Source organism: Leucopleurus acutus (assembly GCF_964270905.1).
Source record: "Leucopleurus acutus genome assembly, chromosome: 2".
Classification (NCBI taxonomy): Eukaryota; Metazoa; Chordata; class Mammalia; order Artiodactyla; family Delphinidae; genus Leucopleurus; species Leucopleurus acutus.
In genome coordinates this window covers 81,014,684-81,026,202 of record NC_139143.1, presented here as the reverse complement: position 1 = coordinate 81,026,202, position 11,519 = coordinate 81,014,684, and the positions used below count along the sequence as shown (strand labels likewise).

The following is an 11,519-nucleotide window of genomic DNA, read 5'->3' as shown; positions in this document are numbered from 1 at the left end:
CGGGAGTCGGAGTCATGGGCTAGGTCTACGCCTCTTTGGGACCCGGCGCGCTGAGGGGGCGGGGCCTTCCGAGGGCGGAGCCTGGCTCTGGGGGGTGGGAGGGGGCGGGGCGGGGCCTGGTGGCTGCGCCGAGCCGCTAGGTGAGCGAAGCAGACCCAGCAGCCGCGGCTCCTCGGCACTCCGCCCAGCACCTGCTGCCCTCGCCCGACCCCGGGCGCCGCTGCCATGCGGCTGGCGCTGCTCTGGGCCCTGGGGCTCCTGGGGGCGGGCAGCCCTCTGCCCTCCCGGCCGCTCCCAGATATAGGTGAGTACCCTGCCAGCAGTGGGCCTGGGGGCGGACTGGGAGGACGCGCAGGGAAGTCGGGAAGCACTGGGGTCCTGGGGTCGGCCGGAGACCCCAACCAGAGTGCAGCCCGCCCTGGTCGGCTGTCCTGGGCCAAGGGCCCAGAGACTGGGCGATGGAGTGGGAAGGGAAGGAGGAGGGATGCCGGCGCCCCCTACTCTGTCATCCTCTGCGCAGTCCCCGCGGACACTTTCAGGCTCCGGGACCAGGCACCGCAGGGCCTGGCCCAGCGCCCCCTCAGGATCGCGGTAGAGGGTCTCTGCTCCCCAGGACTGATGTCTTCGCTCCTCTGGGGCCTAGCTGACCGTTCCACCCGGTGCCAGGGCGCCGAGTAGGCACGTCTCCTAGGGTTTGGCGAAGAGGATACTTCCTGGCCCCCATCCCAGACCTGAGCGGCCAGGCACCCCTCACCCTGGTGCTGATGCCACCAGAAAGCTGGCTGAACGGGAGGGGGCCCGGGAGGAGCCAGGAGTGGGGAGAATTGGCCAGGAAAGAGGCTGGGACACCAACTCCTCCTTGGAACTTTCACTTCCCGCTGCTGTCTTGGGCTGGGGGCCGAGAGGGCAGGCGGGGGTGGAGTGTCCGGAGGAGAGAGGGCCATTGTGGGGATGGGGGGCGGACTCCGGGAGGAAGCGGAGGCTGTGGGGAGCGGGTGTGCCTAACTGGGCATGAGGGGTATTTAGGGAGAGGGTGTTTGCAATGTTCACCCAGAAATGGGCGTTCCCAGCATCTCTGATGTGAGGAAAGGGAGGGTGAGTGGGCACAGGGCCACAAGTCTTCGCCCAGTCCTGAGAGGGGGCGTTCCTGGGCGGAGGTGGTTGGGAGCGGGTAGGAACAGGCGGAGGGTCCCTGTGAGAACCTGGGATGGGCCTGAGGGGGACGGGGGGGCCACAGACTGGGCAAACTGAACTTCTTTCTTTGGGGACTTGTGGATGGGTTGGTGGGATGAAAGGGAAAAATTGGAGAGAAGCCCCCGCCCCCTCCCTCTAGTATTCTTTAAGTCCCAGCATGCAATGCAAGGGTCCTTCGAGCAGAGAAGGGCCTTGATGTGCTGGGAGCCAGGTGGGTCAGAGGGCACCAGCCACCCCCAGCCGTGGTGCTGATTCTCTCAGCACTCTCTTGGGGTGTCCTGGGAACCCTGCAGGTGGCACTGAGGAGAAGCAGGCAAGGCCAGAGAGGGCCCTGAATGGGTCTTCGGAGCTCCAGATCCTTCAGGACAACCTCACGCTCAGCCTAGCAGAGGTACTTCAGGTGAGCCTCTCTCTCCCCTCGAATAAAGAAATACACCCGCACCACCCACCACCCTGAATAATCAGGTGTCTCCAGGCAAAGACTAGCTGAGGAGTGGGTGAATGGACCTCACTGTAGCATGGCCATCCCAGGTCTGGCTGCCTCTCCCTCCGCACCCCAGCACCTGGCTTCACTTATCTCGCTCTCCCCACTGCACACACATCTGTCTGCCTCAGCCCCACCCAACCCTTCCATCTCCACTGGGAAATTCTGAGGCCAAACTTGCTTTCTTGGTCTCATGTTGTCAGCTTTTTCAGTGGGGAGACTTGGAGAGGGTCAGGGCCTCACCAAACACCCTCCCCTCCCAATTCTAAAGCTGAGTCAGAGGAAGGGCTGGGGCCTGCACTGGGTCCTCCATGATGCTTCCTCTCTGGGCAGGAAGCCGAGAAGGGGCGGCTCGGATACCTTCCTTGACCTCCCCACACAACCCCCCAGAACAATACCCCAGGCCAGGCAGGGCTTCCTGGCCCCTCCCTCAGGATCCCCCCACCAATGATCTAATCATTGGTACTCTCCTAAGGGCCTGAGGTTTTCTGGTTAGAGAAGATAGGAGTTTCAGACAGGGCCAGGGAGGTGACATGCCCTCTGGTGCCCACAGACCAGTCTGCCTGAGGCTTTGCGGATCAAATTGGAGTTGGATGGTGAGAGTCATATCCTGGAGCTGCTACAGAATAGGTAATAATGATAGTGGTAACATTAACAATAACATGGCTAACAACTTATATAGCATCCACGATGTACCAGGTACTAAGAGCTTGAACTCATTAAATCCTCATAACAACTCTATAAGGTAGATACTATGATGTATTATTATCGGCCTCATATATGAAGAAGTCAAGGCACAGAGAGGTTAAATAACTCTCCCAAGGTCACACAGCTAGTGGGTGGTGAAAACTAGATTGGAACCCAGATAGCCTGGCAGAGTTTGTGGCCCAACCACCATACTCTGCCGTCTCCAGGGGAAGCAGGAAGCTTGCAGGGATTGCCCAGCCCCCAGCCACCCCTCTACCACCTCCAGGTCTCAGGCTGTGACTGCACCACCCTGGGAGCACTGCCCTCCTTCTTCTTCATTCCACAGGGAGCTAGTCTCAGGCCGTCCAACCCTGGTATGGTACCAGCCTGATGGCACGCGGGTGGTCAGTGAGGGACACACTCTGGTGAGTCAGGTCAACTTGTGCCCTGTTTCTGGCCCGAGGGAAGAAGGAAAGGGGCAACTGGAAGGTGCCGTTCCTGGAGAATGGGAGGACACTTCCTATCCTCACCCACAGGCTAGCCTTCTGGGCTCAAACCTTGGCCTGGCCTTCCAGTTGGCACTCATGTTTCTCTGCTGTAGGAGAACTGCTGCTACCATGGAAAAGTGCAGGGCCACGCCGACTCCTGGGTCTCTGTCTGCACCTGCTCCGGGCTCAGGTACAAGGGGTCAATTCCACGAAGGTGGAGAGAGTGAGCGTAAACGAGGCATGGAGCTGAAAAGTTTTCTGACTTCCTGCATCTTTGCATAGGGGCTTGGTGATCCTGTCCCCAGAGAGAAGCTACTCCCTGGAGCTGGGGCCTGGGGACCTCCAGGGTCCCCCTGTTATCTCCCGGCTCCAAGACCTCCTCCTGCCAGGCCACACTTGTGCCCTGAGCTGGCCTGCATCTGTGCCCACTCAGGCTCCACCAGAGCACCCCCTGGGACAGCGTCACCTTCTCCGGGTGAGGATGAATGGCAGGAGGGCTGGGCTTCTGTTGTCCCCAGGGCTGGCCCCCGGGCCCTCAGAGCTATTTGTTCACAGTAACAACTGCTCCTGCTAATGGAGCAACTTCCCAGTACCAGGCAGTTTGTGAACATTATCTCCTTTACTGATCCCAGCAACCCTGGGAGGTAGGTGCTATCTGTAGCTCTGTTTTAGTGAGAAAAGTGACTCAGAGAGGTTAAGTGACTTGGCCAAGGCCATTCAACTAATCAATGGTATATCCAGGGTTTGGATGCAGGTACTTGACTCAAACTCCTCATCTGTCTTATGATCCAAATGCAGAGAGCTCTCACTGGGATATAGCAAATACATAGTTACTGATCATAAAGCAATAAGAAGCCAATTTCCTAATTTATTCAATAGGGATAATAAAACTACTTACCTTATAGGATTACTGTGAAGATTAAATAAATCTATATACATACATGTATATATGTAAATGCTTAGAACTCTGCCTGGCATACGTTAAGTATTTGATGGTGTTGGCTGTTATTTTTTTTTAATTGGGAAAAAGCACTGAATTTGAAGCCAGAAGAGCAGGGCCCTACTCCCAGCTTCTAAACCTCTTCTTTGTCTATCTTGGGCAAGTCCCTGGCCTCTCAGGTTCTCTGTAAAATGGGCTCTTCACTCTCTTGTCTGACCACACAGAGTGGTTGTGGACACAGCCTGGTCAGCCCTACGCGGCTGCTGGTGGGGTGTGGTGGGTGTGCCTGATGCGCCTTCCCCTTGTCCACAGTGGAGGCGGGACGTGGTGACAGAGACCAAGATTGTTGAGCTGGTGATTGTGGTTGACCATTCCGAGGTGAGCCTGCTGACCCCTGCAAGTCCTCCCCCGACCTCTGCCTGCCCTGCTGCCTTTCACGGTCACCTCTCTTGACCCACAGGTCCAGAGGTACCGGGACTTCCAGAGCCTGCTGAACCGCACCCTGGAAGTGGCCCTCCTCCTGGACACAGTGAGTATAGGACCCAGCAGCATCCTTATGGCCCCCGACCATGGGAACCCCTCTCCTGAGCCCCACTTCTTTCAGTTCTTCAGGCCTCTGAATGTCCGGGTGGTGCTTGTGGGCCTGGAGGCCTGGACCCAGCGTGACCTGATAGAGATAAGCCAGCACCCAGGTGTCACACTAGACAGCTTCCTCCGCTGGCGCCGGACAGACCTGCTGCCTCGGTTGCCCCACGACAGTGCCCAGCTGGTGACGTAAGACCCACCAGGCTCAGCCAGCGGGGCCCAGCTCTGCTCCGGCCCTGCCCCGGCCTGGCAAATTTCACATCCCAGCTCCCTACCTGAGGCCCTGAAGCTCTGGCCACCTTGGCTTTGGGCCCTAACCTTCGCCCTCTCAATCCCGCAGTGCCACTTCATTCTCTGGGCCCATGGTGGGCATGGCCATTCAGAACTCCATCTGTTCTCCTGAATTCTCAGGAGGTGTGAACATGGTGAGCTATTTCCACGTCTCCTCCCCATTCCCGTTCAGCTCCTCCCAAATGTGGTACCATGTATTCACTGAAACCCCCAGCAAAGTTACCAACCCCAAAGCTGAGGGTATAGAGGGCCGGGGTGCATGACGTGGCCTCTGCTGTCAGGATACCCTCCGCCTGTGGCCCGCCCATTCGTGTCTTCGCCTATGAGCTCTTCCCATTTCTTGGGGGCGGAGGAGGTAGCTGAGGCCCAAAGAACAAAGGTGCTCTCCCAGGGCCATATAGTTAGAGAGGGGTAACAGGGGAGCTAGAACCCGGTTTCCTGCCACCCAGGCCTGGGCTCTTCTCCTACTTTAGAAGCACTTAAGGAGGGAGGCGGCGCTTGCTCAGTGCCCAAGAGGTCAGATGAGGCGAGAAGAGGAGCAGTCAGGCTGGTGCTGGACCTGGGGTATCCCCTCCCCAATGACAGGACCACTCCACAAGCATCCTGGGAGTCGCCTCCTCAATAGCCCACGAGTTGGGCCACAGCCTAGGCCTGGGCCATGACTCACCTGGGAATAGCTGCCCCTGTCCAGGTCCAGCCCCAGCCAAGAGCTGCATCATGGAGGCCTCGACAGAGTGAGTAACTACAGGATGGAGCGGGCAGGGGACAGGGGGCAGGGAGCCGTCTGCAGCCCCAACCTTCCTTGCCGCCATCGCCAGCTTCCTGCCAGGCCTGAACTTCAGCAACTGCAGCCGACAGGCCTTGGAAGAAGCCCTCCTGGGTGGAATGGGCAGCTGCCTCTTTGAACGGCTCTCCGGTCTGCCCTCTATGGCCAGTGTCTGCGGAAATATGTTGGTGGAGCCCGGCGAGCAGTGTGACTGTGGCTTCCCAGATGTGAGCCCCTCACCCAGAGCCTTGCCCCACTCTTCTGTGCCCTCACCCTGGCTCATGAGCCGTCTCCAAGCCTCAGGAACCCCTCTCCCCACCTCCCTGTCTGCGGGGACTGCACATAGGTTGTTGGGCTCTGGTCTTCATTTGCTGTGTGCATCCTTTTGGGTTCAGGCTCTGGGAGGGGGTTAGGGCATGCTCTCAGGCCCAGCCTGCTCTGACGCTCGGCCCCTCTGTGCCCTTGCCCATAGGACTGCACTGATCCTTGCTGTGATTACTTCACCTGCCAGCTGAGGCCCGGGGCACAGTGCGCGTCCGATGGACTCTGTTGTCAAAATTGCCAGGTGGGCACAGACTGGACTGGCTGCCCAGAGCCCACCTGCCAGGGGCCAGTGTGGAAAATGTCATTCTGACTCCCAGGGCCTGGCTGGATTTGCCCAGCACCCACATTGATGCTTACCCACCCTCCACAGCTGCGCCCAGCCGGCTGGCAGTGCCGCTCTACCAGAGGTGACTGCGACTTGCCCGAGTTCTGCCCAGGAGACAGCTCCCAGTGCCCCCCTGATGTCAGCCTGGGGGACGGTGAGCCGTGTGCTGGTGGACAGGCTGTGTGCATGCAAGGACGCTGTACCTCCTATGCCCAGCAGTGCCAGGCTCTCTGGGGGCCTGGGGCCCAGCCCGCCGCGCCACTTTGCCTCCTTACTGCCAACACTCGGGGGGACGCCTTTGGGAGCTGTGGGCGCAGCCCTGACGGCAGCTATGTGTCCTGTGCCCCTAGGTAAGTGAGGGAACCTGGCTCCTCCTCCGGGTTTGTGGGAGTCTTGGCTCCGCCCCCACTTACCCTACACCTCCTCCCTAACCCCAGAGATGCCATTTGTGGGCAGCTCCAGTGCCAGGGAGGGAGGGCCCAGCCTCTGCTGGGCTCAGCCCGGGATCTTCACTGGGAGATGCTGGAAGCCAACGGGACCCAGCTGAAACTGAACTGCAGCTGGGTACACCTGGACCTGGGCAACGACGTGGCCCAGCCCCTGATGACTCTGCCTGGCACAGCCTGTGGCCCCGGCCTGGTGAGCAGCCTAGGCGGGCAGCACCAGGTGGGGAGGGACATCTGGACTGCTGCAGGCAGCGCCCAGGCCTCACTAGCCACCGGTGAAGAAGGTGCAGGCTCTCACTTCAGATGGAGCAGAGTCCCGTTACCCTCTGAGCCTTGGTTTCCCCATCTGTAAAAGCGGGGTGGGCTTCGTTTGTGTTGGCCTCCCAGTGCCAGTAAAGCTCCTGAGAAGGTGATCTTTGCTCTTCTCTCGCCATCGGGCAGGTGTGCATCGACCATCAATGCCAACCGGTGGAGATCCTGGGAACACAGGAATGTCGAAACAAATGCCATGGGCATGGGGTGAGTTGGCATGGGGGGAGATGAAAGGGGAGCAGGGAGCCTCTGGGAAGGAAAAGAATGGTGGGCTTTGGAAACAGACACACCTGGGTTCTAATCCGTGCTCTACCACATCTTAACTGTTGGATCTGGGGCAGGTTATTAACCTCTCTGAGCTCAGCTTCCTCCTCTAACTAACGGGCATAATAATAGTACCCACTTCCTGGGGGCACATGAGATGAGTATGGAAGCTTCTAGCACAGTGCCTGGCAGATAGAAGGCACTCACAATGTGAGTTCAATCTAATTTTCTCTGGCCCAGATAAAGAGTCTCTCTCTCCAGAACGCTGGCGCCCTCCACACTATTATTCTCAGCACGCCTTCCAGTTGCGGACATCTGAGATCTTGAAAAGCTGGGGACAGGGAAACACGGCCCCAGAGGGCACAGCTCCTCACTGTTCAACCTGTACCTCCTAGGTCTGCGACAGCAACAGACGCTGCCACTGTGAGGAGGGTTGGGCGCCCCCAGACTGCACCACCCACATCAGAGGTAGCATGAGGTGGGGGACAGGGGCAGCTGAGACGGCATCCTTCACTGCCCCTCTTTTTCTGACCCCTTCGCTGCTGATTCCCTGACTCTGTGTGACCCCTGACCCCTTCACCTTCTCTGATCACCTGACCTCCCTGCCCCCCCACCTCTTCCTGGGTGTAGAGTTCTTAGCCCTGCCCACTTTCCAACCTGCCTTCACCCACAGCAACCAGCTCCCTGACCACAGGGCTGCCCCTCAGCCTCCTGTTGTTGCTGGTCCTGGTGCTGCTTGGTGCCAGCTACTGGCACCGTGCCCGCCTGCGCCAGAGACTCTGCCAGCTTAAGGGACCCAGCTGCCAGTACAGGTACCAGCCTCCCCACTACTAGCTTTCTCCACATCTCTGTTAAGGACAACAGCTCTGGAGCCCCACCCCCGCCCTTGGGCAGCCCCTGACACCTGATTCTGAACCCAAGCCCCCCAGACCACACCCCGCACACATCTCCCTTCCCTACAGGTGCCCCGTAACCCTTCACCTCACATATAGACCCAAGTGGGGAAGCTGGGGTGCCAGGATCATTTCTCTCCAGGAGCCCCAGTGCTGAAGTGGGGCCCTCCCTCAGGCTGATGAGCTTCCCCTTCCCACTTCTGATTTGGCCTACACTGTGCTCCACGGGGCCACAAAGGGTTAACCCCACTCAAAGGCTGCAAATGGGTGGAGAACAGGGTCTGAGGCTGGGTGGGCCCTCTCTCTCCTTGCCTTTCTCCATGTTCAGGGCAGCCCAGTCTGGTCCCCCCGAACGCCCAGGACCCCCGCAGAGGGCTCTGCTGATGCCAGGTGCCAAGGTAAGTCTGCATGCCAGAGGAGAGAGGGCCCAGTCCTGGCCAGGCATCCAGCTTGGGCCCTGGTGGGGGGCGGGTATTGAAGGCTCTAGACTCAGAGAAAGACTTGCATTGCCCAAGAGTCAGTCAGAGGAGTCAGGGCCAGCCCTCCCCTCCCGTCCCCTGGCTGCAGGGTCCAGCCTGGACTGGGGAGGGGCAGTCACCTAGAGGAGGGAGTGCTGTGCTCTTTGTGCTGGCCTAGCCAGTGGCTTTGAAAGGTGGGTCTACCTGTGCTCCCAGCAGTGATGTCCCCTGGAGGGCATGAGGGGGTGGTGCTCAGAGTGGCCTTCAGTGTGCCAGGACCTGATGAGGCCCTGGTCACCATGTGTAGAAGGGCTGGTGAGTGCCCCTGCCCTGAGCCCTCTGGATCTGATGACAGAAGTGTGTGTGTGGAGGTGGTCTGCACGCCCACTCCACCACTTGTCACCCCCTCTGCATGAAACTGAATAACCGCATGCACAGCCCCACTGCCCCCGGGGCCCTGGCTGCCCATCCCTGAGCACTAACACCTCTCTGCCCACATCTGTCTCTCCGCTCCCTCGCCCCCCCCCGCCCCCACTCTGTCTGTCCGCTCCTCCTGCTCTTTCAGCAGGCTAGTGCTCTTGGCTTCCCGGCCCCTCCCTCCAGGCCGCTGCCTCCTGACCCTGTGCCCAAGAGACTCCAGGTAAATCTGGGCCAGCCCCTACCCTGGCCCAGGGCAGGTGGGAGGCTTGGTGCCCAACTGCAGTTCTCCCCCCTGTTCCCTGCCAGTGGCGCTTTTCACTAGGGGACCAGGGTGCCCCTCAGCCTTCAGACACTCCCCAGAAGTAGCAAAGGGTGAGCCTCCTGCCTTGGTTTCTACCACCATCTGGTGGTCAGTGGTGGGACTGCAGTCTGCCAGGGACACCACAGGTGACCCACACCTTTCTCCCCTAAGGCATCTACTGGCATGCACTCAAGCCCCATTGCGCATGCCCCCCGTTCTCTCCTGCCCCCTGGCTGACTTTGCATGTTGACCTGAACCCCTCGGGAGACCCACTGCATGCCCACTGCTCCTGGCTGTTCTCTCACAGTCACTGCCCCTCTCTCTGTTCAGGCTGAGCTGGCTGACCGACCCAATCCCCCCACCCGCCCTCTGCCCGCTGACCCGGTGGTGAGGTACCCGAAGGTAACAGTGGGGGGAGAGAAGGGCACAGCCTCTCCCCCCACCCAGGGCTGTGGTGCTGGTAGCCTTGGCAGTGGTGCTGGTAGTAAGATGCCCCCTGTGACTAAGGGCACATACCCCAGTGGCATCTTTAATGGTGACAGGTTTGTTTGCAGACAAAGGTGTCCTCTGGTGCCGCCCCTCAAGCTGGTGTTCCCCAGCACCAGTGTGTGGGAGGTGGGCAACATGATACCCCCTCCCAAGCTGGCCTCCTGCCTTCTCTCTCTCAGTCTCAGGGGCCCACCAAGCCTCCACCCCCGAGAAAACCACTGCCTACTGACCCTCCGGGCCAGCACCCTTCGGCTGACCTGCCTGGCCCTGGAGCTGGAATCCCGCCCCCAGTGGTACCCTCCAGGTAGGGGAGGAGGGGCGCTGAGGATGGGCTCGTGGGGCGAGTGGTCTGGGGGGACCTCTGACCTTTTTTCTCGGCCTCCCACATCCCAGGCCTGCGCCGCCGCCCCCAGCAGTGTCCTCGCTCTACCTCTGACCTCTCCTGAGGTTCCGCTGCCTCCAACCTGGACTTAGGACTTCAACAGGCAGACCCCTGGAGTCCCCTGCGGTGACCAAAGGAGCTGGGGCCTGGACACTACAGAACAGGAGTCTTAAAACACTGACACCGGGCACCTCCACTTGCTGTCGAGCAGCACCCTGGGGACCCGCCCACGCAGTGGCATCTTGGGGTTGGGGAGTGTCTGGGAGCTGGACGGAGCTGAGGGAGGTGCGCACAGCCTGTCTCTGCAGAACTGCAATAAAAGTGAGGTCTTGGGAGCACGCCTCGAAGTTTGTCTGCTTAGGGAAGGAGGGTCTCCCCTGTCGCGATTCCAGATCTGGCCGCCAGGAGACGCTGCTCCTCAGATGAAGACAGGATAGGGAGGGCGAGAGCCCCAGGCTGGGTCAGAGGGTGTCCCTGGGATGCTCGCGGCTTGTTTCTGCCCAGTCTGGGATGACCTTCTGCACAATCCAGTACCACAAAGGGAGCTGTACGCCCTCTGCCACCCCCAGTAGCCAAGTTCTCGCCCCCAACGCTGCGCGGCCCCTTGGCGGCGACCATCGACAAACCGGCCAAGCTGTTGGACTCGCTGTCCCCACCCTCTGACCAGCGGCTGGGAAAAATGGAACTGGCTGGCGTTCTCAGAGCCCCGGAGCCGGGGCGGGGCGCGGCGGCGGCTCCTACGATTCCAAGGCCGCGCACCTGCTTCTCCCCTCCCCCATCCCACCTAAGGGTTCGGGAACAGAAGTGCTTTGTATGGGCCGCAACCACCTCATTACTTCGTCTTTGAGACTATGGCCTTCGTTCGCCCAGAACGAAGGTATGGGGCGGAAAGGGACAGGGCCCAACCCCAAGGTGGACATCGAGCTCGCCATCTGAGGTTCTGTAAAGGGGGGTTGGGGGTGAGGGGGTGGTCCCAGGAGGTGATTTGTCCCTTCCCCTCGCTATATCCCTAGATGTGCAAAGAAAAAGGAGCAATGGTGCCTAAGATGGCTGGACAAATTCGTGGATCCTCTCCCGTGCCTCACTTGCCTCTTTCTGGGCAAAAGGCGTGGGCCCATATTTAAATCTTCCAAAGATTTAATAAGGCTTTCTACCCTGTACCAATACAGACACGAAAGACACGACCTCCCTAAAACAACTCCTAGACAGTGGAATACGTCCCTCCTCGCCGCCCCCTTGAAACGCGGTCTAGCCTCAGCAAGACCTTTGCCTAAGCTGGCGCGCGCGCTACAGCGCACAGAAGGTTAACAAGAGTTGGCTTTGAATGAAGAGGCGGAGACGCGCCCACATTGGTGGAAAGTTATCCAGGGGCGTGGCCTGTGAGTCTCAGCACCCCACCCCCCTCCCCGCAAGTCCCCCCCACCCCCCCGCACTTTGTACCTTTCTCGGCGCGACTGCGAAGCGGGACGG

At 59.8% G+C, this 11,519-nt stretch overlaps 1 protein-coding gene across 6 annotated transcripts; it reads left to right on the top strand.

The window, feature by feature from the left end:
* Positions 1-225: 225 nt before the first annotated feature.
* Positions 226-10,386, top strand: ADAM15 (ADAM metallopeptidase domain 15; the record flags this gene model as incomplete). 6 transcript variants are annotated; one of them, XM_082861555.1, is made up of 23 exons in its annotated part: positions 226-304; positions 1,488-1,594; positions 2,232-2,308; positions 2,712-2,790; positions 2,967-3,043; positions 3,136-3,328; positions 4,106-4,171; positions 4,254-4,322; positions 4,398-4,567; positions 4,719-4,803; positions 5,255-5,403; positions 5,488-5,662; positions 5,908-6,000; positions 6,130-6,434; positions 6,522-6,723; positions 6,972-7,049; positions 7,502-7,574; positions 7,780-7,918; positions 8,328-8,397; positions 9,026-9,097; positions 9,509-9,580; positions 9,847-9,971; positions 10,061-10,386. In XM_082861555.1, 23 exons carry the CDS (start codon positions 226-228, stop codon positions 10,101-10,103), a joined length of 2,598 nt encoding a protein of 865 aa, XP_082717681.1. In that variant the 3' UTR covers positions 10,104-10,386. The 6 variants fall into 6 exon arrangements, with proteins under 6 accessions (XP_082717681.1, XP_082717680.1, XP_082717679.1 ...); XM_082861554.1 differs by having other exon boundaries at positions 9,023-9,097; positions 9,853-9,971; XM_082861553.1 differs by having other exon boundaries at positions 9,023-9,097.
* Positions 10,387-11,519: the final 1,133 nt, after the last annotated feature.